The 27,782-nt window shown below is 45.8% G+C and overlaps 1 protein-coding gene across 3 annotated transcripts in view; it reads right to left on the reverse strand.

Moving 5' to 3' along the window:
• Positions 1–13,504: 13,504 nt before the first annotated feature.
• The window catches only part of PDE4A (phosphodiesterase 4A), a 138,541-nt gene continuing 124,263 nt past the window's right edge, over positions 13,505–27,782 (reverse strand). For all 3 annotated transcript variants that reach the window (XM_055003397.1, XM_055003398.1, XM_055003399.1), the window contains exons 12-15: positions 22,464–22,618; positions 20,909–21,031; positions 19,289–19,471; positions 13,505–17,698 (exon numbers count right to left, since the gene is read on the reverse strand). In XM_055003397.1, coding sequence (XP_054859372.1) covers positions 17,324–17,698; positions 19,289–19,471; positions 20,909–21,031; positions 22,464–22,618 — 836 coding nt within the window. In that variant the 3' untranslated portion in view covers positions 13,505–17,323. The remainder of the gene's footprint in view (positions 17,699–19,288; positions 19,472–20,908; positions 21,032–22,463; positions 22,619–27,782) is intronic.

The following is a 27,782-nucleotide window of genomic DNA, read 5'->3' on the forward strand; positions in this document are numbered from 1 at the left end:
AAAGTAAATACCTTCCACAGATAACAGATAATGCCCCAACCCCAACCCCCCGGCTCAGTACATTTCATATTAGCAGTTTATGTATATAAGTAAGAAAATACAGTTAGTAGTGGATACTGGCAAAAGAAAAAGAAAATTCTGTTCACATGACCTCCCCTTTTCATGTAGAATGAGGGGGGCTTTTACCCCTTCAAACTGGAGAACATGTAACTGAGGACCGTTATATTGCTTATATGTAGTGTGGCTTGAGGGGACACTTGAAAGGAAAAAATGGCCAGACACAAAAGGTTGAGTGTTAACTACCCGTTGCTGCCTCAGGCTGTTGTTATAAAAATCAAGTAGCTATGCACAGTTTGCAGTTTTCCATTCACCAAAGATGTATTGATGTCCCCAAAAAAATTCTGCTGGCTGGTGTGTGTACAGGAGAGAAAATAATAAAAGCATACAATTGGTTTATATTTAGAAGAGTTATTTAGGAAAGGAGTAGATTATAACTACCTGTTTAGTCTAAGGATGGAGCCAGTGACTGACAAAGGAGGCTGTGCAGATTGCAGAGAACAGAGAACTTGGATGACCCCAGATTGTCCCTCTCCCTCTCTTTCTGATGCCTTCCCTGTTTGAAGGATTTTATACTACTGTTTTTTTGCCGTTGCCAGTGCTTATGGCTCTACTGTGTGGTTGATGTGGGTACTTGGTTCAGTTCTATGGTGTTCCCACTTTGGCCCTGAGTTCTTCCTGTCATCCTTGTGTGACACTGATTCTATTTGGCTTGTAACAGTGTCCCTTGCTTCACTTTTGGGTCTGGCAAGATTCTCTGGTTTGACATTGGTTCTGTTGCATTCTCTGGTTTGATGTTGGTTCTGTTGGGCTTTTGGGATTTAGCTTGCATTGGGACTGGATTTTGGCCAGTGGTTGCCCCAGTATGTTTGGTCAAGCAATATTAGCTCTGGAAGGCCTTGGCATACCTCCCACAGAAAAAAGTAGAGAGTGGCTGTGGGCATTTTTTTCATGGGTCCAGAGAACTGGACCACTGGAGAATCTTTAGTGGTTAAGAAGGATAAGGACCTCTGCATTTTTAGTGGAGCTCACTAGAAAAAGGCCTCCTTCAATCATCCAAATACTTTGCCCCATAGGGAATAACAGACAATTATATATGGGATTCCCAGAAAAAACTGGATCCAAATAGTGAATGGCACCCAAATATAAGAAATACGAAACATGGTATTCTAGATAACTGGATCCAAATAGTACTCCCCCCACCCTGCACACTCCTAATACCGAGGATCCTTGAGGATCCATGCTTTGGATGCACCTCTGTATGCTGTGGAGACAATCCCGTAGTGTCAAATCTCTGCTCTCTATGGTTCAGTCTGTGGTTATGGGTGTGATATATGATTGTAAAATGATTTTTGGTGATTGCATTTAACAGTCTTTGAGGATCAATGCACGGATGTACATTGGAGCCATGTTTTCTCTCTGGCTGCGCGACAGCGCAGTGGATGTTTGAACTATGTGGTTTGATCTGTGGCTACGGACACGATGTGTGACTGAATGGAGAATTTTGTCAGTCCTCATGTAAAAATCCCTAGGACCCAATAGGATCCGTGTCTTGGATCAAAGTATTTCTGCTGTAGTGGTGCAACAAAGAGTAGATACGTGATATTAGTGCTTCAGGTGGTGGCTAGGGACATAATATGGGCTTGAATTGGGAGTTTTAGGTGATCCCATTTAAAAATCCCTAGGATCTATGAGAATCCTCGCCTTCAAACCATGATTTTGTGCCGAGGCATTCCTGTAAAGCACTGAAGGAGTTATTTCTGTGGTGCAGTTTGTGGCAATAGACATGATATGGGACTTTATGGTGAGTTTTGGGAGATCCCATTTAAAAATCGACTGGATCCATGAGGATCCTTGCTTCTGAAGCAGGTGTGCTGTGGCAGGGCCAGGAAGCACTGGGTGCAAGATTTCTTGAGTGCAAACTGCCCCCTGCCACTCTCTGTTGTTTTCTGTGGGGGGTATTTCAAGGCCTTACAGGGCTAACATGGCTTAACCAAACATACTGGGGCAAAAGCCAGTGCCAGCTAAACCCCGAAAGCTCAACAGAACCAATGTCAAACCAGAGATATTTGCCAGACCCAAAACAATGTTTGGTTACTCCTGCCAGTACCACAGCCAGCACCTCTACCCAACATAACACAATGCATACTGTTTCACCTACTAGTGTTAATGCTACAGTAACCCCTACTACCATACTAAGCACGCAACCACCCTGCAAATCACGTTTGATGCATCCAGCTTTATTGCTGGGATTGTAGTTGTGTTGGGTCTTCAAGCAGTAATCTTCCTGTACAAGTTTTACAAATCCAAAGATTAAAACTATCATACTCTCTAGGATGCTGCTTTTCAGTGGACTAGCACAATGTCTGTGGTTAGTTGAATCAAAACATATTTATTCGTTATAGAAAACTGCAGTTAAAAATATTCTTATTCTTCAAGAAGACTTCTTTCAAATAATATTTTTGCAATGTGCTTGGAAGAAGGTTGTGTGAATTATCTTAATGATTGGTGGAACTCTCTAGCTGAGGAAACCAGGGCCCGGCGGGATTTATTATCTTTCCGCCGGGTCTGTAAGACAGAGATGTTCCACCAGGTTTATGGTGGAGGCTAGGTTGGGCCCCCACTGGCCACACTAAAGATCTGTCCACCACCCTACATATGAGCCAGGGCTTGAAAAGCAGTATTTTATCATCGCCATCTGAAGAGAAGCTGTATTGTATAAAGTTGTCTGAATGTTATTTGTATACTGTCTTATCTGTTTTTAACTGTATTTATGTAAATTGAAATGTTGTGCTCTGTCCTGAGCCTGCCTGGAGGGGAGGGCAGACTAAAAATATAATCAATCAATCAATCAATCAATCAATCAATCAATCAATCAATCAATCAATCAATCAATCAATCAATCAATCAATCAATCAATCAATCAATCAATCAATCAGAATACTTGCAATATTCTGCATGAACTCTTAGCGGCTGTAATAAATTACAGTGGCTGCTGCTGCTATGGAACCTTTTCACTGTCAGCATGCCAAATGTAGATTTTTATTCAATGGCAGCAGTGTCGCAGTAGATAACTTTATAACTGCAATGGTTAAATCAGCCAGCTTTATAGTATCCCCTTATGATGTTATTAAAGGGAGAACTGCTAATAACTGTGCATAAAGCACTATTTGTGTGAAAACTATAGCTTATACAGCTAAGAGGTTAGGACAGATTTGTTGAAGTAAATACTGTCTCCCCCCCCCCCCCCACTTATTATGGAAGACCATATTTTTTCTATATTTGATTATCAAGAAAAATGCATCCTAATTTATGGAGCCGTAGGAAAAAGCTGATCATCAACGAGATGATCTTTGTACATAGGGGAGACGTGCCAGTGCCTTAACAAATAGTATGCTGGTTGAGATGTTTGTGCCCTCTGATTTGTTTGAGGTTCAGTGGATGTCATACCATTTCTAGTGCAGCTTTCCCCACAGATATCAATTTAGATGTAGACATGGAAAGAGACATGGAAAGAGGTCTGTTTTCTTTGGAGCCTTCAAATTACTTGCCTTGGGAAGTACCATTAGCATTCTGTCCTCTGAGAGTATTATATTCAGTTGGTGTCCTTCATGCTTACCCTTGTTGGATATTTCAGAGTTGCTGCAATTTTTGATGGCTTTGTGACTAATATGATTCTCTATCCCCATATAGCAATATAGTTAAGTAGGTTGAACACCTGAAGCTACTTTAGTTTGTGATTGGGGTTTATTTTTCAGGTTAGAAAATTAGAAATTCAGTTTACAGGTTCCCTGTTAAGTGCTGAACATAGTATAAAATGTAAGTTTTAGTTTAGTGTTGCTTCCTTATTGGTTCTTACTTTAGTTTGCTTAGAGCAGAAGGGTTCAAGATGCAAACAGTGCCACATACGATTGAAAATTGAGCCAATATTGTTACTAGTCCAGGAGTAATTGCTGTTTAAAAATAATAAAAAATCATCAAACAACCATGCATTTTGTACTGATCTTAAAATCATTAATTCTGTTTTAAGTGCCTTAAGCTTTTTTTATGTTTGGCCTCATGTCTGAAGAAATATGAGGAGGGGAATCTTAATCACTAAACTTGTCCCCGTGCCAGCCATTGCTATTTTCCAAGGACTTCAGGACATTCAGGTGCCACTCCTGCTATTCAGGAATGCATTTTTTACTTAGCTAGCATATATGTAGTATTTAGGATAACTAATGTTTTTGGAAATTGATCTACCTGGTATGAATCCTTTTTGATCAAGATGGATGTAGTTTAAACTCATCAACTGTAGAGGTTTTAATAATGTCGTAAAAAACAAAAGAATGCAGACAATGCTATTGAAGCAACATCCTAATATACTATTGCTACAAGAAACATACCTCTCTGATAAAGCAAAACAGGTATTTGTCAAAATGGTGGGAACACATCTAAGTCCAGGGTGGTGGCAGCATTGATCTAAAAAAATGTTAGAACAGATGGAGTGACCTCTGAAGTAGACCAACAAGGCAGAAATATTCCTCAAAGGAATCTTTGATTCCAAAAAACTTACATTAGCCAATCTACGCTCCCAAAAACCAAAATGCATTTACCCAATTTAAAAAATTTCAAGAGGGTGAAATCTTTTTGGGAAGAGACATGAATTTGATTGCCAATCCCTGGTTAGATCACTCCAATCAGAAAAAATCCAGATCCATAAATCATAATGTACAAAAAATTATCAATATTAGAGCACTCTGACCTTATAGATGTCTGGCAAGCTCATTTCCCAGATGAAGGAGACTATACTTATTTCCCCTCCAGACACAGGGTCCACACAAATACCCTAATCAGAAATTGGTCTACAATTGTGGTCTGATTGTCAGGTCTGACTATGTTTCTCATGTGATCTAACCAAAGAGACTCCATTTTAATCCTGTCAGTGTTTTAAGCTCTTCTTTTGCAGGTGACAAGCAGTCCAGTAACAGTTATCTTCAAGAAGAGGAATGTTTTGACTACAACCTTTCCAGCCTTGGGAAAGTTTCACTCTCTCAGCTTCAAGCCGCTTGTTTTGAGAACTGTGGGGGGAGGATGGCACTTGCTAAGCTATGCTATACTGTATCTTAACCTTTGCCTGTCATTCGTAACAATACTCGTGTACCAGCCAAGATATTGCATCTTGGTCAGTGGACTACAATGGTTGTTTATATTCAGTAAAGTCTTTTGGAACCAATGGACTCATGTCTAATTGCAAGAGATAGGCTGGATTGCAACTTTTAGTAAGCCACAGTCTGACACTGATTACTCGTGGGTGGAACGTTCACTCCAACTCACGGATCCTAATAATAAGCAACCAAATTGGAGTTTTAAAAAATTTAATTTATTTGACACAACAGCATACAACAGTGTAAACGAGGAACTTCAAAACTACTTCAAACAATTTGAATTGTGGAGTATCTGCAGAAACAATTTGGGACGCAATGAAGGCGGTGAGGAGAGGCAGATACAGAGCAATAGCATCCGCCTATTAAAAAAGAAAGAAAAATATCAAACTAGAGATCACAAACAATATAAGCAGACGAGAACAGACCCACAAAAACACATGTAGTAAAAAAATCTCCAAACAACTAACAGCTGAAAAGAAAAAAGAAACCCTAGAGACCTTAACTATTCAAAAAAATCTAATTTTTAAAACAGAATTTTTGGCAAAAAAACTCCAAAAATCTAAAGATGTTATCTTGGAAAGTAGGAAAAAACCTGGCAACCAGACTGTCCGAGATGCGCAGGGTCAACTTCATACCATTTCTGTTTGGATCAGAGAGATGCTCTCGGTTCTGATCAGCAAGAGCAGGCAATTGGGCAGAGCCGTTGGGTTGTGCTCCTTAAGCCAGCTCCAGTGCTGGCTGTCTCATGCAAAGGGTCGCCTGATCAAGTGTATGTCTCCCCCCCTGGCCCCACCTCCATCTATTACACTGCTGATAAACCAGATGAACTGGATGACTTTTTAGTCTTCTGGCCTATACGTCAGAGAATATGAGTGTCATGTCTGTGTATATCCATGCCATGTTTGTTTGTTTATTCTAGGAGGGAGAAAACTCAGCAGGAACTGCTGACGAAGGCTTTGGTGCCCTTGTCCCTCCAGGAAGCGTTCTACTCTGGAAGGAGGACAGCCAGGTTGGAGTGAGGGAGTAGGACAAAATGCCAGCAGCGATTTGATTTTATTGTTGGCACACACATGTTTTTCATAGATTTTCTAGATTTTCAGGATATAAGCACTGACAGTCAAAGCACCCTTCGTCAGATACAAGTGGAAAAAGAAAGGTGTCCTGACTAGAATCCTTATAATCCAGGCAGAGGGTGGGAGGGGTATTGTAAATTAGAGTGTCAGGAAGCTAGTTATAAATTACACATAGTTAGCTTGACAGAACCCAGACATATCTGATAGCAGAGACCGTGCAGAAAATTTATAACAGCTTACTTTTAGGACAGTATAAAAAGCCCAGTTAACTGCCAAGGGAATTTGCAGAATCAAACGAACAATGCCTATGAGAGGACTGAATATATGCTTGGAAACTAAAAGGAAACCTGAATACACCCCATGCCTGCTTATTTAATTTTTGAGCCAAACTATATGGTAGTAAATGTTTTTTCCTATCAAGGGAGACTAATTGATCCACTATCAATTGGTCCACTAAGTACTGGGCCAGTAAACATCTGACCTTCTTTCTTAAAAGAAGACTATCTTCCATTGGTCTTATCAAGATTGAAAGAATCCTTTGTGATTTGAACAATTTCTTCTACTGTTCCATTTTAATGAAATTCCAACTTTTCAATAAAATTATTTTTTAAAAAATTTAAAAGAAAGGGGAAAAAAGAAGTGAAGAAAATGAGCATCTGTAGTGCAAGAAAAACCCTCTGCTGAATTCAACCTGGGGGATCCATTGTTCCAAATTTGCAAATAAACTCAATTCAGCCATCTTGCATTGTAATTTTCCATAGGAGCTTCTCTGCTTGAAAGCTGCTCCTCTCTGGTCAGCGATGGAATGTCCTGGCAGACTGAAAGGTTCTCCCACAGGTTTTTGAACATTGTAATTTTTGATATCAGATTGTCTGTTCATTCTTTTGCAAAGGGACTGACATTTGTCCAGTATAGAAAGTTGAAGGACATATATATGTTGGAAGTCGAACAAGTAAATGAACCTGAGATGGTATAGCTGGTGCTGTTAGGTCCTGTAATTGTGCTGTTGGAGTGAAAATGGCGTGAGTTTAATAAGGGATAATCACTGTGATAAGGTAACAACTGCTACCATTTAATCATTCTCTTGTGAAATTCAGCTGAGTTTGTATACTTCCTTGTGTAAATATACTAAATTGCCTTCTTATCGTACACCCACTTAAAAGCTGCTAAACTTACTATGTATGGATGTGTATTTTGGTCACATTATGAGAAGAATCTATGTCAAAGTGATTATCCCTTATTCTCCTCATCCATATTCTTCTCACCCATGCTAGGAAAAGTGGAAGGCAGTAGGAAAAGAGGAAGACCTAAAACAAGATGGCTGACCTAAAAGGAGAAGCCACACCCTCCAGTTTGCAGGATCTGAGCAAGTCTGTTAATGATAGGATGTTTTGGAGGTCTTTCCTAAATAGGGTCGTCATGGTCGGAGGCAACTTCATGGCATATAACACACACACACACAATTGATTTTCACAAAAATTGTATACATCCAAACAATTTCTTAAAGGCTTGCAAACAATAGGCAGTATATAATGCACTTCAATGAACGGCTCTCTTCTGAACAAAACAACTCTCACAAATAGTCCAAGGGCAGGTGTTTGTCTATTCTAGACGGCTGTTACACAACTATGTGCCTGTTTCTGCCAAGATCATCAAGTGTAGCCGTATCCCAAACAAATCTCATATGATTGCAAATAAACAGCATACCATCAAAAAATCATCTCCCTTGAGCCTCTACAGTCAATCAGGCCGAACATGTAACACACTTCCAAAATACTTTTAAACACAAATTCTCATTGATGCTCCAAAATTAAGCAGCCTGGATTCGTTATGTTAATGTTAGCAGCTTTTGAACAGGTATTTGATGATAAGGCAATTATTTATATTTACACAAAAAGTATATAAACACAGTGGACCTTCACAGGAGAACTTTGAGGAAATTGTAGTAGTGGTTACATTGCCACGGTGGTTATTCTTATCTTTGTACCGTGACCGTTCCTTTTTTTTAACCTAGAGTGAATATGGGGGTAGAGGCTTAGTAGCAACAGGCTCACACCCAGTGGGGTCAGCTACCTGGGGATGTGATGAGTTCCCCTCATTGGCAGTCTCCAAGGAGAGGCTGGACAAAGCTTTAGGCTGTTCCTGCGTTGAGCAGGGGGTTGGACTAGAAGATCTGTGAGGCACCTTCCAGCTCTAGGGATTCTATAAGCAGCAGCGTCCTGAACCAGAAGTCTTCCTGGCCGCTCAGCCTCCCGCCCTCGTCCTAACACAGGGGAGGAAGCCGCTTCCTGCCCTCATTCACGTGTATTGGACGTACTGTGTCTGTGCAACTGGGTTCAAGACAGTGTAGTTACCCACTCAGTTCTCCCCTTGAGAAGCCCCTGCAGAAACTCTTTTTCAGCATAGCAAGAGACCCTTTTGAAGAAGAGCCTAAAGAAGGGCAGCCATCTTGGGCCCCTGGCACAGAGCAAGGCAGTGACCAGTCAGAAGAGGTGCTGCCGGGAATGAAGGGGATGGAAAAGGCCCTCTTGGGGCAGACTAAACTCCTGCAGGCCAGGGCAGCTATGAACCTCAGCCTAGAAACACTTCAGACCAGAACTCCCTGGTTGTGCTTCTGAATCACAGCTTGTGGGAGATTGTGTCACCATGCTGCAAGAGTCCCACAGCTGAGCAGCTTTCTTTCTGTCTCTGAGGGCCAAACTACAAGTGACGAATGACACTTGAACGGCAAGTGTATGCCTCCCTGTTCACTTGCCCTCCACTTGCTCTCCACTCGATCCACTTGCCGTTCAAGTGTCATTCGTCACTTGTAGCTTGGCCTTGAGTCACGCTCTCCAAGCATTGGGGCCATGGCCACCAGAAGCTCTCAGGGCCAAGCTACAAGTGATGAATGACACTTGCCTGGCAAGTGAACAGTCTCAAGTGTATTCCTCCCTATTCACTAACCATTCACTTGCACTCCACTTGATGCCCTCAGAAACAAAGGCATTTTAATGGATGGGTGAAGGGAGGGTATGTGTTGCAATAACTTTCCAGCAGATGGCAGCAGACAATGTGGTTCCTATGCCTGCTACAAACCCCTAAGCAAACCATGGGGGGCGGCGGGTGGCGGGCGGGGTGGGGAACCAACAAAACAGTGCACCTTTTGCAACACTGCAAGGCTAGAATTCCCTGCAATGCAGCTTCTTTAGGTGTTGGGGTGCTGATGGAACAAATGTCGATCGCCACTTGAGGTCATGAAGAAATTTCCCCCAGGCCCGATTAGCCAGGAATCCTGGAGGTGTTTTTTTGGTTTGGGCGGGGGGGGGTGCCTTCCTCTCGGCATACGACAATAGTCACTGGGGGAGGGTGATGTAGCTGTGAATTTCCTGCCTGTTGTGCAGGGGGCTGGACTAGATGACCTTTAGTATACATTCCAGCTCTATGTTTCTATATGTTGTGGCTTAGGGGGCCCCATGCACAAACGCAGGGACCAAAGCTCTTATGGCCCAAGCAGAATATCGTCTCTCCATATAGTCTCTCTGAAGACCCATAGAAGCAGGAGGCTAAAGCCTTGCTCTTCTGGCAACCTGGTGGCTGAGTTGGAAGGATCTTAAGGGGGGGGGGGCCTTGGCTGTTCATCAGCTGCTCAGCAATCAGCTGCGCTTTAGGAACCACCAGTGCCCTGGAGGGGTTGAATTTTCCCTCAGCACAAGAGGAGAAAAGCATTCCCACTTCGGCCTGCACCATCCATAGCAGCACAAGTCTAGGAGGAGATGTGTGTATGTGTAGCTTGCTTGGGATAACAAAACACCTTGAACCAACCTTAACCATAACCACTCAGAAGCCCTGGGAGATAACTTAGGGGATAAGTTTAACCTCACTATCAAACAGCAAGAGAGTGCTATTTTGGACAGTCAACTGTGCAGTCACAACATCTAATTTTGTGGCTGTTGTGGGTTTTCCGGGCTGTATTGCCATGACCACGGCAATACAGCCCGGAAAACCCACAACAGCCACCGTTCTCCGGCCGTGAAAGCCTTCGACAATACATCTAATTTTGTATTTGGTTGACCAAGAACCACTATGCTTGGAAGCCGCGGTGAAGTGGCATAAGACAAGAGGACACTTCCAAGGCCATGGGGGGGGGGGGAATCAGCCTGTGAGAGATGTGGGGGGGGGAGATATTTGAGCAGCTTTGACCCCTTTGTGTGTTGGGGGAGCAGCAGTTGGAGGAACAGCCAACTGCCTTCGACCCAGTCTGGGCATGTGCCCCATTTGGGGAGCAAAGAGGCTCTTACTGTGCAACCTTAAGGACTGAGCGCTGCAGTGCACTCCCCCATAGGGCAAAGGTACAGAAGCATTCAACAGGTGCAGACTGCCTGGTACTGGCCTCCTGATGGACACAGGGCAGCAGGAACAGCCATGCTACCCACTTCACAGTCACTACTGGTCAGGTTCTGGGCCCAGGTCAGGGCACTGGTATTTCCCATGCTTTTACATGCAAGGAGGTTGCCTCTTCAGTGTGCCAGAGGCTGAGTTTTCCTTTGGGCACCTCCACCCTGCTCACTAATCTGTACCCCAAGGCTGCGGTGAAGAGCATCTGTGTTATTCCGAATGTTCCTGTTTTAATTGTATTCTTTTAGCTCTCCCCCCCCCCCCCGCCCTGGTTGTGTTATGAGACAGGGAGACAGGCAATTACCTACCCACAAGCTTGGCAATAAGAGGACTAGTGGAAGCCACGTGCGCAGGACTGAGTGGCACATCAATGACAGAGCCTCTGGTTGTCCCTGAGCATTACCGTGTGTCATGTCTGTCACTCATCCATGCCATTATTTTCAGCTGAAGTGTAGCTGTGAACCAATGTTTTGTGCTGAACCATTGGTCTGTGCTGTGCCTTGATGTCATATTGCTGATGCCATAACTTGCCTTGTATTCACAGGCCTGCCGTATCCAGAGTGTCTTATCTCTTGTGCTTTGAAGCTCAATGTCTCTGACCTTGCAAACTTGCTAGTTCTCAGGGGAAAGAGGAATACTGTGTTTCCTTCTTAATCTGTTGCCTCTCCCCTTTGTCTAGATGAAGCATGGAAACTATTTAGGGAGTTCTCAGAACTTCGCGCCAAAAGTTATGTTTTCCTGTTGGGAGGGGGGATGTGTACTTGGGACGGATAAGAACTGTAACTTTTACAGATCTTGTTATTCCTGCCAACCTTCTGACCAACCTGTGGACGCATCTATGAACATGATTTGATTCCTTGAATAAAGTCTTTTCACCCAAGACCATGCAGTGCTTGTTGTGAGGGTCCAGGGGTCTATCTGCCATAGCCTGTCATCCATAGACCTGATACCGTGCTCCAAGCCCTTTGAAGATGGCACATGCTCTCATCTGCCAGGGAAGAGAACTGGTATTCCTTAGGGCTGAATAAAGACTGAGCCTGATAGGTGACACTCTTCCTCTTGTTTCTCCCATTTTCATCTGCCCATTCTGTTGGCACCAGCTGCTGGAGCACAGTGGTTGAGTGGTTCAGCTGCAAATCAGCACTCTACTGGTTCGAATCCCACTACTACCATGAGCGCAGTAGGTGGTCTTGGGCTAGCCACTCCTCTCAGCCCCAGCTCCCCAGCTGTATTGTGGGGATAATAATACCACCAGCTCTAGGTGAGGCACTAATCTGTCTAAAAGAGCAGTATATAAGTGCAGTTGTTGTTATTGTTGTTGTTTATTCCTTTGTGCTGTTGCTGGAGTCCTTCTCTGCAATCAACTGCAAACACCACTGACAAAGCTGTCCCATGCAGCACATAACATAGAGCCACGTTTCCCATAAAGTTTGGGTAATGCCCAGCCTCAGAGGCGAGTCGAGTTCCCACTTCTCCTGTTCGATGTGATTCCTCCCCCAGTTCCATAGCACAGCAGGGATCTCTTCTGTTTCTCTGTGCCTCGTAACTCACATGATGGAAAAAGGTTCCTTAATCAGTTTCCTTTCTCTGTGGGTCAGAGGGAGGCTTTAATTACAACTTTTCCCTTTTGCAGCCAAAGTGATCATTAATTCTTCTTTTATTTTTATGATTGCAGCTGTGCGATTACGATGATTTAATAAAACAAAGACAAATGAACAAACAATTGATTTGGCTGCAAAGAGAAACAAGGGAACAAGAACTTTATTAAAGATCAGTCTGAGAATATGAGAGGAATTAATTAATTAAGTGTGGGGAGTGGAAGAAATTTCAAAATGGGGAAGGAGGAAAATTTTAAGAGGCAGACCCAGGAAAGCCTCCATGACGTTTTCCCCGTCCATGTATGGGAGCCTGGTGCGGCAATTTTATTAAAGTGACAAATCACCATCACCACAAGTCAAGTCTTTAAGAAGACGGGGAACTAACACAGCAAACACTGAAACAAAGCAGGGTAGGCGACACCGCCTAGATTATCCAAGAAAATGGGTGTCTCAGATGACAGCTAGCCCAGACTCATTGGTCAGTAGGGGAACAACCTGAGCCCTGAAAAAAGGCTGTGACAGTCAAGGGTTGTACTTGGCCAGGCACACTACACGTGTGTGGTGCAGGCACGAACAAGACTGCTTTTGCAATGCCTGTACGAAATATTAGTGGTTTGGCTTTCAATGCACACTCATACAAATAGAAAAGAGCAAGAGCACCTGTACGACTTCAGGGACTTCTTTAGGTATCTGAACATGTGAACAAAAACGTCTTCTTTAGGTATCTGAAGACGTGAGCTCACGAAAGCTCCTATTCTTGCTCTTTTCTACTGCTACAGACAGACTAACACGGCCACCCATCTTGATCTAACTCGTAGGAATGTGATTGAAACAGATGGAAATAACACCTGTGTATCACCTGGTCTAAAAAGATGCTTTGTGAGCAGGGGCAGAAGGGAATCCACAGGACAGATGATACTCCAAATTTTAGAATGACCGATGCTCCAAACTGTATTTTGAAACAAAGGCCTCTTTACGGGAGGGGTTCACCTCCTTGGGACCCTGCTGGCTTCATGTCTCCCCTTCAGCCCATCCCACCTCAGCCAAACCTCTGCTTTTGGGGTGGAACAGCCCCTCAACTACCACCTCCCCCTTTCAGCCCTGCAGAGGAGCCAGGTCAATGCGAATTGCACAATGTGTCCCTTCCTCCTGGTTTATTGTGAGTGCAGCTGCTGAACGATTTTGGAAACATTCGAGAGAGAACATTGTAACGGCTGATTGACGACATTGCGAGGAAAAACGACAACTCTACAATTTTCAATGTGTCTATATTACACCATAAATACACAGAAAGGAGAAATGGGGTGGGGGGTGGATGGGGTCCACATTCAAGATCTCTTGAGGAGAGAAGGCAGCTAGAGGGTCTCTCAGAGACCTCGTTGCTCTCCACGGATAACTCTCAAACACAGGGCCCATGGCTGGATTTGGGCCGGGAGGGAAGAGTGCATGTGTGTGTGTGTGTAAGATCCATTTTACTCTTTAGAATAATTTACAATCTGCTTATTCACAATTATGTACAGTCCAAACCTGACCCAACAAACTCGTGGAACAGAACTGCATACAAAAATAAAAGCTATACAGAAATAAGGAGGAAAGAGGGGGGGATCCTCTTTCGTACTTATTTTTTTTTCAATTGAGGCTTCAAGAAAGGAAGGTGGAAAAAATACAAAGAAAATGGCTACAGTACTTGTGTTCAGAGATGGCCATGTTCTCCTTGGGACGGAAAGGAGACAGCCAATACCGCCTTCCAGTGCAGGAAGGGCTTCTGATGGCCATGCCACCCGACAGTACCCTTGGCAAGGAGTCTTCCTGCTGGCTTGCTTTGTGTGCCACACTTCTGCCAACAGCGTCAGTCCTGAGCCCTGGGCAGTAATCCCCCTCCCTTGGGCACACAATTGCCCCAACTGTGCTTGGGTTGGAAAAATAATAATAATAACAACAACATTTGATTTATATACCGCCCTTCAGGACAACTTAATACCCACTCAGAGCGGTTTACAAAGTATGTCATTATTATCCCCACAACAAAACACCCTGTGAGGTGGGTGGGGCTGAGAGAGCTTTGAGAGAGCTGTGACTGACCCAAGGTCACTCAGCCGGCTTCAAGAGGAGGAGTGGGGAATCAAACCCGGCTCTCCAGATTAGAGTCCTGCCACTCTTAACCACTACACCAAACTGGCTCTCAAAAAGCCCAAGCTCTTGTAGGACTGGCTAAAGTGGGCTCCCTTCCACAGCAGCACCAGGGTAGGAAGCGACTTGTCTTGAATACGCTTAGCCTTTTATATAGTAGGATTATCCCCACAACAAACACCCTGTGAGGTGGGTGGGGCTGAGAGAGCTCCAGAGAGCTGTGACTAGCCCAAGGTCACCCAGCTGGCTTCAAGTGGAGGAGTGGGGAATCAAACCTGGCTCTTCAGATTGGAGTCCCGCGCTCTTAACCACTACACCAACTGGCTCTCAAAAAGCCCAAGCTCTTGTAGGACTGGCTAATGTGAAGGAGATAGCAGGTGGGATGCAGATTTTGCAAAAGGGGGGGGGCATGGCTTTGGTTCAAAAGCTCAGTATACGAGTAAGGATGGGAAGGGGGACCCCTGCTTGTTATTGCTTTGCCCCTTGCAGGGGGGACAGGGGCACATCAGCCCTGGATGGGCGCAACAGAAGAAAGTGGGTTCCAGTCTCTTCCTTATCCCCAGCCAACTGGGGCAGAGAAGTTGGACCACATCCAGGCATCTGTCCCACGCCCTTCATTTAGAGCTGCCCCCTCCCAAGCAAAATCAGAAAGCCAGTGGGCTGGGGAGCAAGGAGATCTTGCTGGGGTGCAGGCAACATCTCCCCATGGCACAGGATGGGGGGGGGTGCACAAAGCAGGGCTTCCTAGATGCTTGTGTCCTGCAGCTCTTAAGACAGAATTCTCTGGCACTACGGGGGTCTGCGGAAAGGTCTATCTTCTCCAAAGCAAAGGAGAAAAGTCCTTGCAAGGGAGAGGGGAGGTTGAGAGAAGTTCCCCTCTTGGTGTCAGAAGGACAAGACTGCTGCTGGGCATCAGCCACTGAGACATCTCCGGCCGTTTAAGGCAAAGAAAACAAGCAGCCAAAAGGTTTCCTCTGGAATTCTGCAGAGCAGCTTCAAAGAGGGGCAGGGCTCGGCTGGGACCCATTTCTTTCTCAGTTCCAGGTGAGGGGGCTGGGAGACTGCTCTTCCGCCAGAAACCTTCACAGCTAACTACTCAAGCTTCTCCCATGAAGGGCTGTGAAGGGACCTGGTAAGAAGAGCAGCATTTGTCAGGGACATCTGAACAGGAAACCGCGTGCGGGCAAAGATGGACCACCTCCCAGAGCCTCCTTCCCTCGTCCTTTTGGTTGATATGGCTGCACTGGCTCCATATTTAGCCTCCAGGCAAGGGGCCCAAGGCTGGAAACTTATACACTGTTTTCTCCTCACCTTCACCGTCCGTTTCCTAATCCTGCGAGAACTGGCCAATCTGTAAGACCAGACCTGGGGTCCTAAAATAGCAGCAGACTCATCTCACAGGAATGGGAGATGGATGCAGGGCTTTGGGGAACATGCAAGATGTCCCCCCTTCCTCCCATTTTTTAGGTAGGTGAGATATGAAACCAAGCATGTTAGCTTATCTTCTCTGCTCAACCCACCCCACTCACCAATAACAACTACACAAGTCAAAATCTATGTGTTCCAGCCACATTACACTGCATTGTACAGAAATAAAGGCTAGGCCTTGGTTCATACAGACTTTTTTTGTCTAACTGTGAAAAATTCCTGTGCCAGAAGACATGTGCAAGTGAGCGCGTGCGCGCGTGTCTGTGAATGGTTAATGCATACGAATTTCCTGCCCAACTTAGTCATAAGGAATTACAGGATACTGCAATTTGGAGTTTTCATTAACTAGCAAATTGCACCTATCCAAACAGGGATAAAGGAAACTTGCAAATTAGTGCTAAAAAAAACCTTTACAGAGACCATCTTTCCAATCTCCTCTTCGGTTGGGAAGGCTGCACCCGACCTCCACCTCGCCCCCATCAGTGGGAAAAGGTAACTAATATCTGGTGCCCCCACTAGAGCTGTCATCTGAGCACGCTGGCCAGTGAGCCTCCCCTGGGAATCCCAGCCCTATTGCCTTTTTTTGTGCAAAATGATAAACAGAGGAAGACTTGGCTATTTGGAAACTGAGATTAAAAAACGTTTTGCTTATTTGATTTCTTGTTCCCTTTTTTTTTTTCTTAAAAAGTAAAATCTTCTCCCATTTGCTTCTTGGGAGAGTTGTATGGCGTCATGAGCAAAAGAATTCTTCACTTGCAAACCATATTTTAAAAAAGAAACCAACAAGCAAACAAAAACAAAACACAAAAGGCAAAATTCCTTTCTGCTCATCAATCCAAAACAAAATAAAATTTGTATCAACTCACAAAAATAAATTAGACTAACTTAAAAAAAAATAACTTACAAAAATCAAAATTATCCGCCCACCCCTCACCTTTATTAATGCCTTATTTTCCAACCAGGAGGGGAGAGGGTCTAAGGAGCTGGGCAGCAGACAAAGACATAAAAGGCACCAATCAACTAACCAGCCATGCCAAGAAGGGTTTGCCCGAAGGTTTCAAGCAGGCCTGGCTCTTGGCACAGAATGTCCCACCGCCTCTCTGCTTGTTTTTGGAAATGGCTTAAAATACATCTTTTTTCTTAAAAAAAAGATTCCATTCATTTCGCTTCACACCTCTCCTTACAAACACCCTCCTGTTCCTAGCTGCATTACTCTGATTAACGAAATAAAATGTTTTAAAAAACCAGCCGAGCAACAATGGGGAAAAAAGCAAATTAAAGAGAAGCTTCTTTCGGGAGTGTTTGGGCCAATCACCGCAGCCGTTGGCTGCTGCCCCCTGCTTGGGCCATCCTGATTCTACAGTTGCTGTGTGTGTTCCCTTTTTTTTTGTTAGTTTTCTTTTTATAAAAAATACAATGATAAAAAAATGAGTATTTTTCTTTTTTTATCCCTGCCCTCCTTCGTGGAAACCTGCGCACGTGCGTTTTGCTTTCAACAGTCCCTTCCCCACAGTCATGACTCGCCGGGAGACGTGTCATTCACTGTGTCATCTGTTAGTCCGTCCTGCCCTTCCTGGGACTCGTGTTGGTGCTCCTCTGCTGCCGTGTAGTAGCTGTTGTCCTCGTCCCCGGGGCTACTGCGGTCCTTGTCGGACTGCTCTGAATCCTCCCCGTCCTCCTCTAAGGTCAGTTCAAACTGGAATTTCTCCAGGCAGGCCTCATCGTCCTTCTCCGGGTCGTCCGGAGGCGGGGAAGGGCTCTGTGGGATCATGCCGTGGTACCAGTCCCTGTTGTCCTCAAGGGTGTCCAATATGTCTTGTGCGTCAGGATGGACCAAGTCAGCCCAGGTCTCCCACAGTGGGTGTACAATATAGTCAATGAATCCCACCTGAAGGGGCAAGAAGGGACAGGGTCAGCAGCAAGCAGGGCAGGGAAAAGACCAACAGACACCAATAATGAAAAAGGAGACACAGCTGGGAATGGGGCTGGTTAGGCCACAGCTCACTTCTTCAGATACCTGAAGTGGCTCACTTCTGAAGAAATGAGCAGTGAGTCACAAAAGCTCATACTCGACCACTAATTCTGTTAGTCTTATAGGTGCTACTGGACTCTTGTTCTTTTCCATTATTTATTTAGTTAGGCTATCACTGTGGATACATATATCCTTGTTTGGACAGTCTTTTACCCTGATTCTCTCATTGCATGGTTCTTAGGGTTGCCAGCTCCAGGTTGGGAAATTCCTGGAGATTTGGGGGATGGAGCCTGGAAGGGCAGGGTTTGGACCTCAACATGGCACAATGCCCTAGAGTCCACCCTCCAAAGCAGCCATTTTCTCCAGGGGAACTGATTTTTGTGGCCTGGAGATCAACTGTAATTTTGGGAGATCTCCAGCCACCACCTGGAGGTTGTACGAAAAATAAACCTACAGTGGTAAGGTCTGGAAGACCTAACAATCTTAAAGTGCATCGTACCGCAAAATAAAGTAACAACTTAATACACTCCTTTGTATCTATCAAAAATACTCTGTTAATATCAAGCGCTGGGTACTCAAGAATTCACAATCAGAAGGTACACCTTTACAAAGGAAATGAATAGAACAAGGCCTAATTTACATAACCATCATATGCAGAATTAATTGAGCTAATAGACCGCCTGCAGGTCCCAAGTCTCCAAAACTGTCTTATCTTAAGCGCTTGCGACCGGAGAACAGTCTCTCTTCTCTATACACAGCGGGAACTCCAGCAGCAGAAGTTGGCGGAGAGGCCAGCTCCCGGCGGGAGAATCCACGTCAGAGGCCAGGACACGCAGGGAGGCTCCCCAGCCACCCAAAAACACTCAACAGGGTGCCAGCTGAACTCCTGTTTTGGGGGAGCTTTCTCAAGAGCATTTAAAGAACGCTTGAAATAACCTTGTATCTGGGTTCCCCAGGTGGCTTTGAAAAAGTTAATGGTTACCACACACTGTTGGAACTGAATACTGTTGCTGTCTTTAAACGCATCACGACGTTTTCGTAGCAGACTTTTTGTTACAGGGTGGTTTGCCATTGCCTTCCCCAGTCATCTACACTTTACCCCCAGGAAACTGGGTACTCATTTTACCGACCTCGGAAGGATGGGAGGCTGAGTCAACCTTGAGCCGGCTACTTGAACCCGGCTTCCGCCAGGATCGAACTCAGGTCGTGAGCAGAGCTTGGGCTGCACTACTGCTGCGTCCCACTCTGCGCTGTCCTATTCTTGCCCTGACAGATTTGCCTCCTCCTGCAAGGAGCTGGGCTTCCACCTGCCCCCAATGACACGTGTCCTGCTTCTCTGCAATAGCGTTGCAGGTTAAGGGAAGCTGCTCCGAAGGGGTTTGGCGCCTGCTACCCCAGGCCTTCTTGCACAGGGTGGCAATTGAAGGGTCAGGGTTAGGTAAGGGAGAACGGGACCTTTATCCTTCTTTCCCACTACAGCACAGGTGCCAGCTGGTCACCACACACCTGTGACTTCTCCACGGAGGCAGTGTGCTTGTCACACATGGGACTAATCTCCATGCCTCGCTCCCGTTCTTTGTCGCCCTGCCTGAAGAACTCCTCCATGATCCGGTCCGTCCATTGCCGGTACAGCTCCAATGGCTTTGTGGGGTTGCTCAGATCTGCACAGTGAACCATGTTCCGCAGAACCTGGTTGGGAGAAAAAGAAATTGAGAGCTGTCAAAATGAAGCACTCTCCTCTCCAACTGTGGACATGCGCCTGGCTAGCAGAAAATCTCACAACCACAGGATTACGGAGAAGGGTGTGTTATGACCAGAAGTCGGCCTGGCCCCAAAGCCCCAAAGGAGGAAGCAAGGAATTGGGGCAATGGATGACATGTGTGCTATCAATGATCTCGCATCCAAGACTCTTGCTTTCAAAGTACCTTCATCTCTGCACTGTTCTGGCAGACAGGCATAAGGAGATCTCCTGTCCGCCGTGCTCAGGTGCCACAAAAGCCGATAGCCAAAAGAAAATACTGAAGCTTGTTATCTTAGCCACTGATAGGTGACATAAAGAAATAACGAGGTTTCATCTGGCCCAAGAAAGTTAACTACACTAGGATTCTTCCATGTTTATTTTGAATGACACCCCCCCGCCCACAAATGCAGCTCCCAGAGGGCCCAGTGAGGGAGACAGAAAGATCTTAACCTTTCTGTCCCCTGACATTTTCTCAGAGGAAAATCCCCCCACAGCTGCTTTTACTTCTGTTGCGGGGAGGATACAGATAACGATAGGTTTTTCCAGGGCATTTTTTCTGGGAAAAGAGGTGGTGGAACTGAGTGGGTTGCCCTCAGAGAAAATGGTCACATGGCCGGTGTCCCCGCCCCCTGATCTCCAGACAGAGGGGAGTTGAGATGGCCCTCTGTGCCATTCTAGCAGCATGGAGGGCAATCTAACCTCCCCTCTGTCTGGAGATCAGGGGGCGGGGCCAACAGCCATGTGACCATTTTCAAGAGGTGCCGGAACTTCGTTCCCCCACGTTCCCCCTGAAAAAAAGCCCTGGTTTTTCTCAGTAGCAGTAAAAACAACTCAGTTGTGGATTTTGCCAGAAAGAAAATGGACAGGAAGGACAAGGTGGAAGTTTCTTCCTTTATAAAACAATTCCAACAACAAAATTTGCAAAAAAAACACAAAAAAACAAAAAACTCCACACAGAAGTAGTGCAGAGCCTGGATGCTGTGGGCCAGCCTGCCTGTAGCTGCTCATGTGACGAATTGTTTATTTCTCCTCCCCACCCCACCCTAGTCAGGAGTGGAATGGGAGGCAAAAACAGCTCTGGAAAGGGCCCCAGCCTGGCCCCGTGATAGGGGGAGGGAGGAAGAGCAAGCTGTTCATTACGCAGGTGCAACGTCTGTCTGGCAGCCTCATGCGAGGCTGGAAGCAGCTGCTGCTGCTCGCCTTGTGAGGGCCAGGCTTGAAGCCGAGGTGGCCAGGGTGGAGGGGGTAGCCCTGCAGGCCAACGCTGCACTGGGGCTTTCCCTAGTGGCCTTAATGGCCAGTCCGGCCTCAGCCAACCTCCCAAAGTCAGCCACAACTGCGGCTTTGATGAAGCCCCCCCCCCTCCAATCCACAGCTTCACCCACCTGTATTCTGTCAGTGTAGTTGTCTAGCAGCAGCACCCCTGAGCTGGTTACTTTCTTGGTCTCCACCATCGTCTTGAGATCAGCCAAGAGGCTCATGTGTTTGGACATGTCGGTTGCCAGGACCTGCAGAAGAGGCAGACTGTGAGTTCCATACAAGGAGGGGCTGCAGCCCGTTTCCCTCTCCCAGCCTCCCTTCTGTGTATGCGGCACCCACCACTGCTTTCTTCTATCCAGGAACCCAATGAAAACCACAGTTTGAGGGACTGCCATTTTCTAGGGATGAAGGTTTTCCCCCCTTCCACATTCTGTGTAGAGAACGCCAGTAGAGAGCTGCTGTAGCATAGTGGTTAAGTAGTTGGGGTGCAAATCAGTACACTGCTGGTTTGAAACATACAAGTGCCATATACTTAATAGGTGGCCTTGGGTAAGCCACTCCCAGCCGCAGCTCCCCTGCTGTACTGTGAGGATAATAATAACACAGACTTTGTTTACCACTCTGAGTGGGGCACTCATCTGTCCACAAGAGTGCAGTCTGGTGTAGTGGTTAAGAGCAGCAGGACTGTAATCTGGAGAACCGGGTATGATTCCCTGCTCCTCCACTTGAAGCCAGCTGGGTGACCTTGGGTCAGTCACAGCTCTCTCAGAGCTCTCTCAGCCCTACCCACCTCACAGAGTATTTGTTGTGGGGATAATAACAACATATTTTGTAAACCACTCTGAGTGTGGCAGTAAGTTGTCCTGAAGGGTGATATAAATCGAATGTTGTTGTTGTTATTATTAATGTTATTAATAATAATAAAAGCACTAGGACTCATTAAACAAGTTTTAGGCCTTTTAACCAATGAATTAACCCATTAGATTAAACCTCAATGAGCGGCTGAATGGAGTTTGGGATAACTGTAATGGCAACTTTTTTTGACTACTTATTGGCCAGCTGTTCTACTTGGGTACTGAGGACCATAGCCACTGGTGAGGAAGGATTTGTCTCCTGCTGCTTCCAGGGCTGTCCCCCTCCCCACAAAAAAGAACGGAAGAATATGGTACAGTGGAGAGCAGATACAGGTCATTGTCTATAGCACCTGATGGGCATTCTAATACGATGCAGGTGATAATAATTCTAATACGATGCAAGTGACTTATGACTTATGAAAAGGTTTTCAATTATGGATCCCATCTTCAGAAGGAATTTAGCATGGACGCCAGAGGGAGAAAGGGACTTCTTTCCCTATCCAGGCACAAGGTGAATTTAGCCTGCTGGAGCAGAGGTCTTCCACGCAGGGTGCATCGTGCTCCTTCCTTGTTGCTCTCTGCACAGCTGCAGTAGCAGACACAGTGTGGCAGCCGAGGGAAGAAAGGCAAACAAAAACATTTTTCTGTGCAAAGGAAGGCATTTCAGACAGCAGGGCTTGCCGGGGATTGATGATCTTTCCCAGGGATCATTGTGGGAAACGCTAAATTCAGCTGACTGCCGAGTGCTGCAAGAATCAGATCCATGAACGGAACCACTAACTGGGGACTGTGCCCCAAAGGAGGCACAAAAGGTCCTCAAGCTTACCATGTCGATGACCATCTTGCGCAACGTCTGCCGCTGTCGCTTGGCGAGGTTCTGGAAGATGTCACAGTTCTCCTCCTGCAGCAGCTTGAAGCCCACGGCCAGGTGGTGGTTCTCCAGCACGGACTCATCGTTGTACATCAGGGCCAGCTCTGAATCTGCCCATTGAGGGCACCAGAAGGTGTCATGGGAGAATGGAGGAAACAAAATAAGAGGCCATTAAGTCCCTAATTCTCACGTAGACCACACAAACACACACACAAGCTCTTCTGTCTTGTTGCTGGCAGACCTCCTTCGTAGCCTGATGCTCTGTGTGCTTCCTGAACTCAACAGGTATCATTATAGATATAATACCGCACTTTCAGGAACTGAATAACTTTTCATTGACTGATTATCCTAATGAATATAAAAAGTGCAGTGTGCTATATCCAATACAGATATGTATTGGACTTTAGATATAAGGTACATTGACGTTATGAGCACTTTAGCACACTGCACTTTTTATATTCATTAGGATAATCAGTCAATGAAAAGTTATTCAGTTCCTGAAAATGCGGTATTATTTTCATTCTTCTGGTCGGGGTTTCCCCTTTGTTGTTGCTAGTGGTTTAGATTCCAGAGGAACCCTTTGATTATCATTAGTATCATTCTAGAAATGGCAACAAACCGCATAGTGCTATCCTAGCCCAAAACATCCTGAAGACTGGGAAGATGGTATTTGTTCGATAGCTGAGATGCTTTCTGAGTTCTGGAGTCCTTCCTAAGATTAGAGCAAAAAATTCCTCCATGTAGTTTTAACAGTGGTTTCTTATACTGTGCTTACAGGATTTGGAAAGCGATTTCTTTCTTTCTTCTTTCTCACATCCTTTTCAGTTTTTGAAAAATGTAATCTTTTCCCTATGATAAATATGCCCTTTTGCTTTAGCCTTCTGTGAGAGGTACACTCCACTTAGCTACAGTGAAACTTTGTTTAGAGTATTAATTTGGTGGTAGGGGAGGGTGCTGTCAAGTCATAGTTGACATATGATGACTCCTGGCAGGGTTTTCATGTCAAGTGACTATCAATGGTGGTTTGCCATTGCCTGCCTCTGAAACCCTGGCCTTCCCTGGAGGTCTCCCATCCAATTACTAACCAGGGCCGATCCTGCTTAGCTTCCAAGATCTGATGAGATCTGGCTTGCCTGAGCTATCTAGGTCAGGGAAGAATACTAATTTAGCAAGGGAAAAAAGAGGGGGGAAAACATAACCCAATAAAAGAAGGGTAACTGAAAAGGATGAGACCAAAGACAAAATTAAATATAACTCAAAATGTACATAAAAATAAGAACCAGTACAAAAATTTAATCAAATAAATAATACAAAATTTGGTTAAAACAATTACAGCGTGGTTCACCCTATTAGTACAGTATCATTGCATAATGAAATAGTTTCCAAGTAATAATAATAGTAACAATAATGATAATAATATTTGATTTATATACCGCCCTTCAGGATGACTTAACACCCACTCAGAATGGTTTACAAAGTGTGTTATTATTATCTTCACGACAGTGGGTGGGGCTGAGAGAGCTCTGAGAGAGCTGTGATTGACCCAAGGTCACCCAGCTGGCTTCAAGTGGAGGAGTGGGGAATCAAACTCGGTCCTCCAGATTAGAGTCTTGCTACTCTTAACTACAACATCAAACCGACTCTCACATATTATAGCACGTATATCACCATCTATATAGAACCAGATGCATCTTGACCTAAGGGTGGGCCCTTCTCAAACGTGAGCTTTTGCAAGCTCAAGCCCTCACTATTCCAGCAAGACGGAAACATGGTAAGAGCTCCAAGAAACCAATGTGGATGTACAGAGAGCTCCAGAATAAGCTAAGGGAGAAAAAGGAAATGTTCAGGAAATGGAGAGAAGGACAGACCTCTAAAGAGGAGTATATGAGGGTTACTAGGTACTGCAGATCAGCCATCAGAGAGGCCAAAGCTCAGTACGTGCTGGGTCTGGCCAGGAGGGCTCGCTACAACAAGAAAAACTTCTACAGATATGTGAGAAGCAAACGCAAGGTAAAAGAGGCAATTGGACCACTGTTGGGAGTAGATGGAGAAACTCTGATGCAGGACAGAGAAAAAGCAGACAGGCTTAATGACTTTTTTGCCTCTGTTTTCTCCCTGAAGAACTCAGGCACATCTAGAGATAGTAGAAAATGTGGCAGGACACCTGGGGGGCTAGTTGACATTGACAGAGAGGTAGTGGAGAGGCATCTGGCTGCACTGGATGAATACAAATCCCCTGGGCTGGATGGGGTGCACCCAAGAGTGCTGAAAGAACTTTCTAGAGAACTTGCAGAACCCCTGTCCATCATCTTCAAGGCCTCCTGGAAGACTGGGGATGTGCCACGAGATTGGAGAAGAGCAAATGTTATCCCAGTTTTTCAGAAAGGGAAGAAGGATGACCCGGGAAACTACAGGCCGTCAGTCTGACTTCTGTTGCTGGGAAGATATTAGAGCGGTAAAGGGATCCATCTGTAAGCATCTGAAGGACCACTTAGTGATCCGGGGAAGTTAACATGGTTTTGTCCCCTACAGATCTTGTCAGACCAACCTTGTTTCCTTCTTTGATCGAGTGACTAGCTTACTGCAACGGGAGAACTCTGTTGATGTGATTTGCCTAGATTTCAGCAAAGCTTTTGATAAGGTTCCACATGACATTCTAATGAGTAAACTGGAAGACTGTGGACTGGACTATAGGACAGTTCGGTGGATAGGGAACTGGTTAGAGGACCACACCCAAAGAGTGGTGGTCAGTGGTGTTTTCTCAGATTGGAGGGAGGTGCCCTGGGGGGTGCCACAGGGCTCGGTTTTGGGCCCGGTACTTTCCAATATTTTTATCAATGATCTGAATGAAGGAGTGGAAGGGCTGCTCATTAAATTTTCCGATGATACTAAATTGGGAGGAGTGGCAAACACCCAAGAAGACAGAGTTAAAATTCAGCTTCTTGGTCAGCCCCTGTTGTGCTTTAGACTGAATGTTAACTGTTATGTTGGGGGCTGATATTCATCGACATGCTGTTTAAAATCCTGTGTGTATAAGATTCTGTTCACAGACACTGATCCTTATCTGCAAGCAGGCAGAGAGACTATGTTGAACTTTCACCAAGAAAAGAAGATTCTCTTAGCTCGCATTCCTGTAGCTATCTACTGTAGGTAGATTCCTTCCTATTCGCTGTAGATAAACTCGCTGTAGGTAGGAGGGGGAAATAGGGCTGTGCTTAATTGTCTATGTATTCTGGGTATTGAGAACCAGACTTTATTCCAAACAAAATGTTTTGGGATGCTGAACTTGTCAGGCTATGGCTGACAGGCTATGGCAGATAGATCCCTGTACCATTGCAACAAGAAATCCAGGCTCTTGGTTAAATGGCTTTATTCAGAAATCAAATCATTTCCATAGATATATCCATAGGATTACTCAGAAGCTCAGAAGCTTTAAGCAGTAAGAGCAAGATTGACAGGAATAGTGACATGTGGGAAAATCCTTCCTCTTAACATACATGTTTGCTCCTTCCTCCTCCCAACAGTAAACAGGACTTTTGGCGCGAACTCGTCCTGAGAACGTCTCAAATATTTGTACTATCAAGTCGAGACACTGAGAAAGCAAGAAATCAAAGTTGAGACATAGCAGTGCATGGGAGTGAGTGGGATACAAGGTCAGCAGCACTGAAAGTTTCTACAGTCGGTTAGATAAGACACCTGCAATAAGCCTGTGAAAGAAACAGTTATGTTTTGGCAACATGACATCAAATTATAGCATGAGACATTGATTTAGAACAACAGGTCAGCGTTAGCATTAGCATTGGCATGGATGGGGCTCAGACATGACAGAACTGGGGATCATCAATAAATCTTTAACTCATGCAGTCTTGGACTCTTGCAGTGAAGTTATTGAGATTCAACTGGAAGATCTTTACACCCAGCTAGGATCAGGAGCAGAGCAGGTGGCAATGTCCACCTGCTCTTCACCCAGCCGGGATCAGGAGGGGAGTAGATGGCAATACCCGCCCTGCCCCCGCCCCCTGCATTCACCCAGTTGGGATCAGGAGAGCAGCAGGAGGCAATGCCCGCCTGCTGCCTTCACCTAGCTGGGATCAGGCACAGAGCAGGTGGCTGTCGTGGCCCAGTCTGGAATCAATGAGTCTGAGGGCTCCTCCAGAGGAGAGGAGGCTCGTGTAACCAGCCAGGACTCCTCAGGAGAAGAGGAACCTTGTGTAGCCAGCCCTAGCCCTGACTCAGCAGAAGCTGGTGATCAGGATCAACAGCTGCTGGCTGATCAAAGTTTATAGCTAGCAGCTGAGGAAGAGGCACCAGCACCCTCCAGCCCCAATACCACAGGGAAAGCTCAGCCAGGGACATCCAATGCCACAGGTGAAGCCCAGCCAGGGGCTTCCACACATCCCCAGGTTCACCCACACCCAAAGAGCACCACAGACAGAAGCAGAGGCTAGAGCTGCAGAAGAGATGGTGCAGTGCTCGCCTTCTGAGCAGACACCAGCTGCTGGAGAGCAAGGATGAGTAGCATCAGGCATGAGCCCCAGCAGCTGGCTGCAAACCAGACCTGGCTACAACAGCCAGTCTGGAGGAACTGCCAGGCATGGAAGCAAAGTGTTACCTACTTGCAACCACTTTGTGGTGGTTGTATTGTGCTTGTGCCCACTCCTAGACCTTACGCTATTGGTAACTGACCTTGGACTGGACTTGACCTGGATTCTGGACACACCCCTGGTGTTTTCCCTCATGCTCTGACTACAGATTGGACTTGGCTTTTGAATCTTGAACTCCCCTTTGGCTTTGTGTTGGTGCTTGGACTTTGACCACTCTGCTTGGGCTGGCTCAGCCCATGAGAGTGGCAATGCCTATCCCAAGCCTTCACCTAGGTGGGATCAGGAGCTGAGCAGGTGGCAATGCCCACTCTCTGCCTTCACCCAGCTGGGATCCGGAGCAGAGCAGATGGCAATGCCCACCCTCTGCCTTCACTCAGCTGGGATCAGGAGCGGAGCAGGTGGCAATGCCTGCCCACTGCCTCCACCCATCTGGGATCAGGTGTGGAGCAGGTGGCAATACTAGCCCACCCTTTACCCAGCTCTGATGAGGCACAGAACAGGGGGCAATACCCACCCTCTGCCTTCACCCGGCTTTGAATCAGGAGTGAAGTAGATAGGTTGCCCTGCCGTCACTGAGCTGAGATCAGGAGCAGAGCAAGTGGAAATGCCCATTCCCTCTTCACCCGGCCGAAATCAGGCACAGAGTAGGAGGCAATGCCTGTCCCTTCTT

This window comes from Eublepharis macularius, chromosome 19 (genome assembly GCF_028583425.1).
Source record: "Eublepharis macularius isolate TG4126 chromosome 19, MPM_Emac_v1.0, whole genome shotgun sequence".
NCBI lineage: Eukaryota > Metazoa > Chordata > Lepidosauria > Squamata > Eublepharidae > Eublepharis > Eublepharis macularius.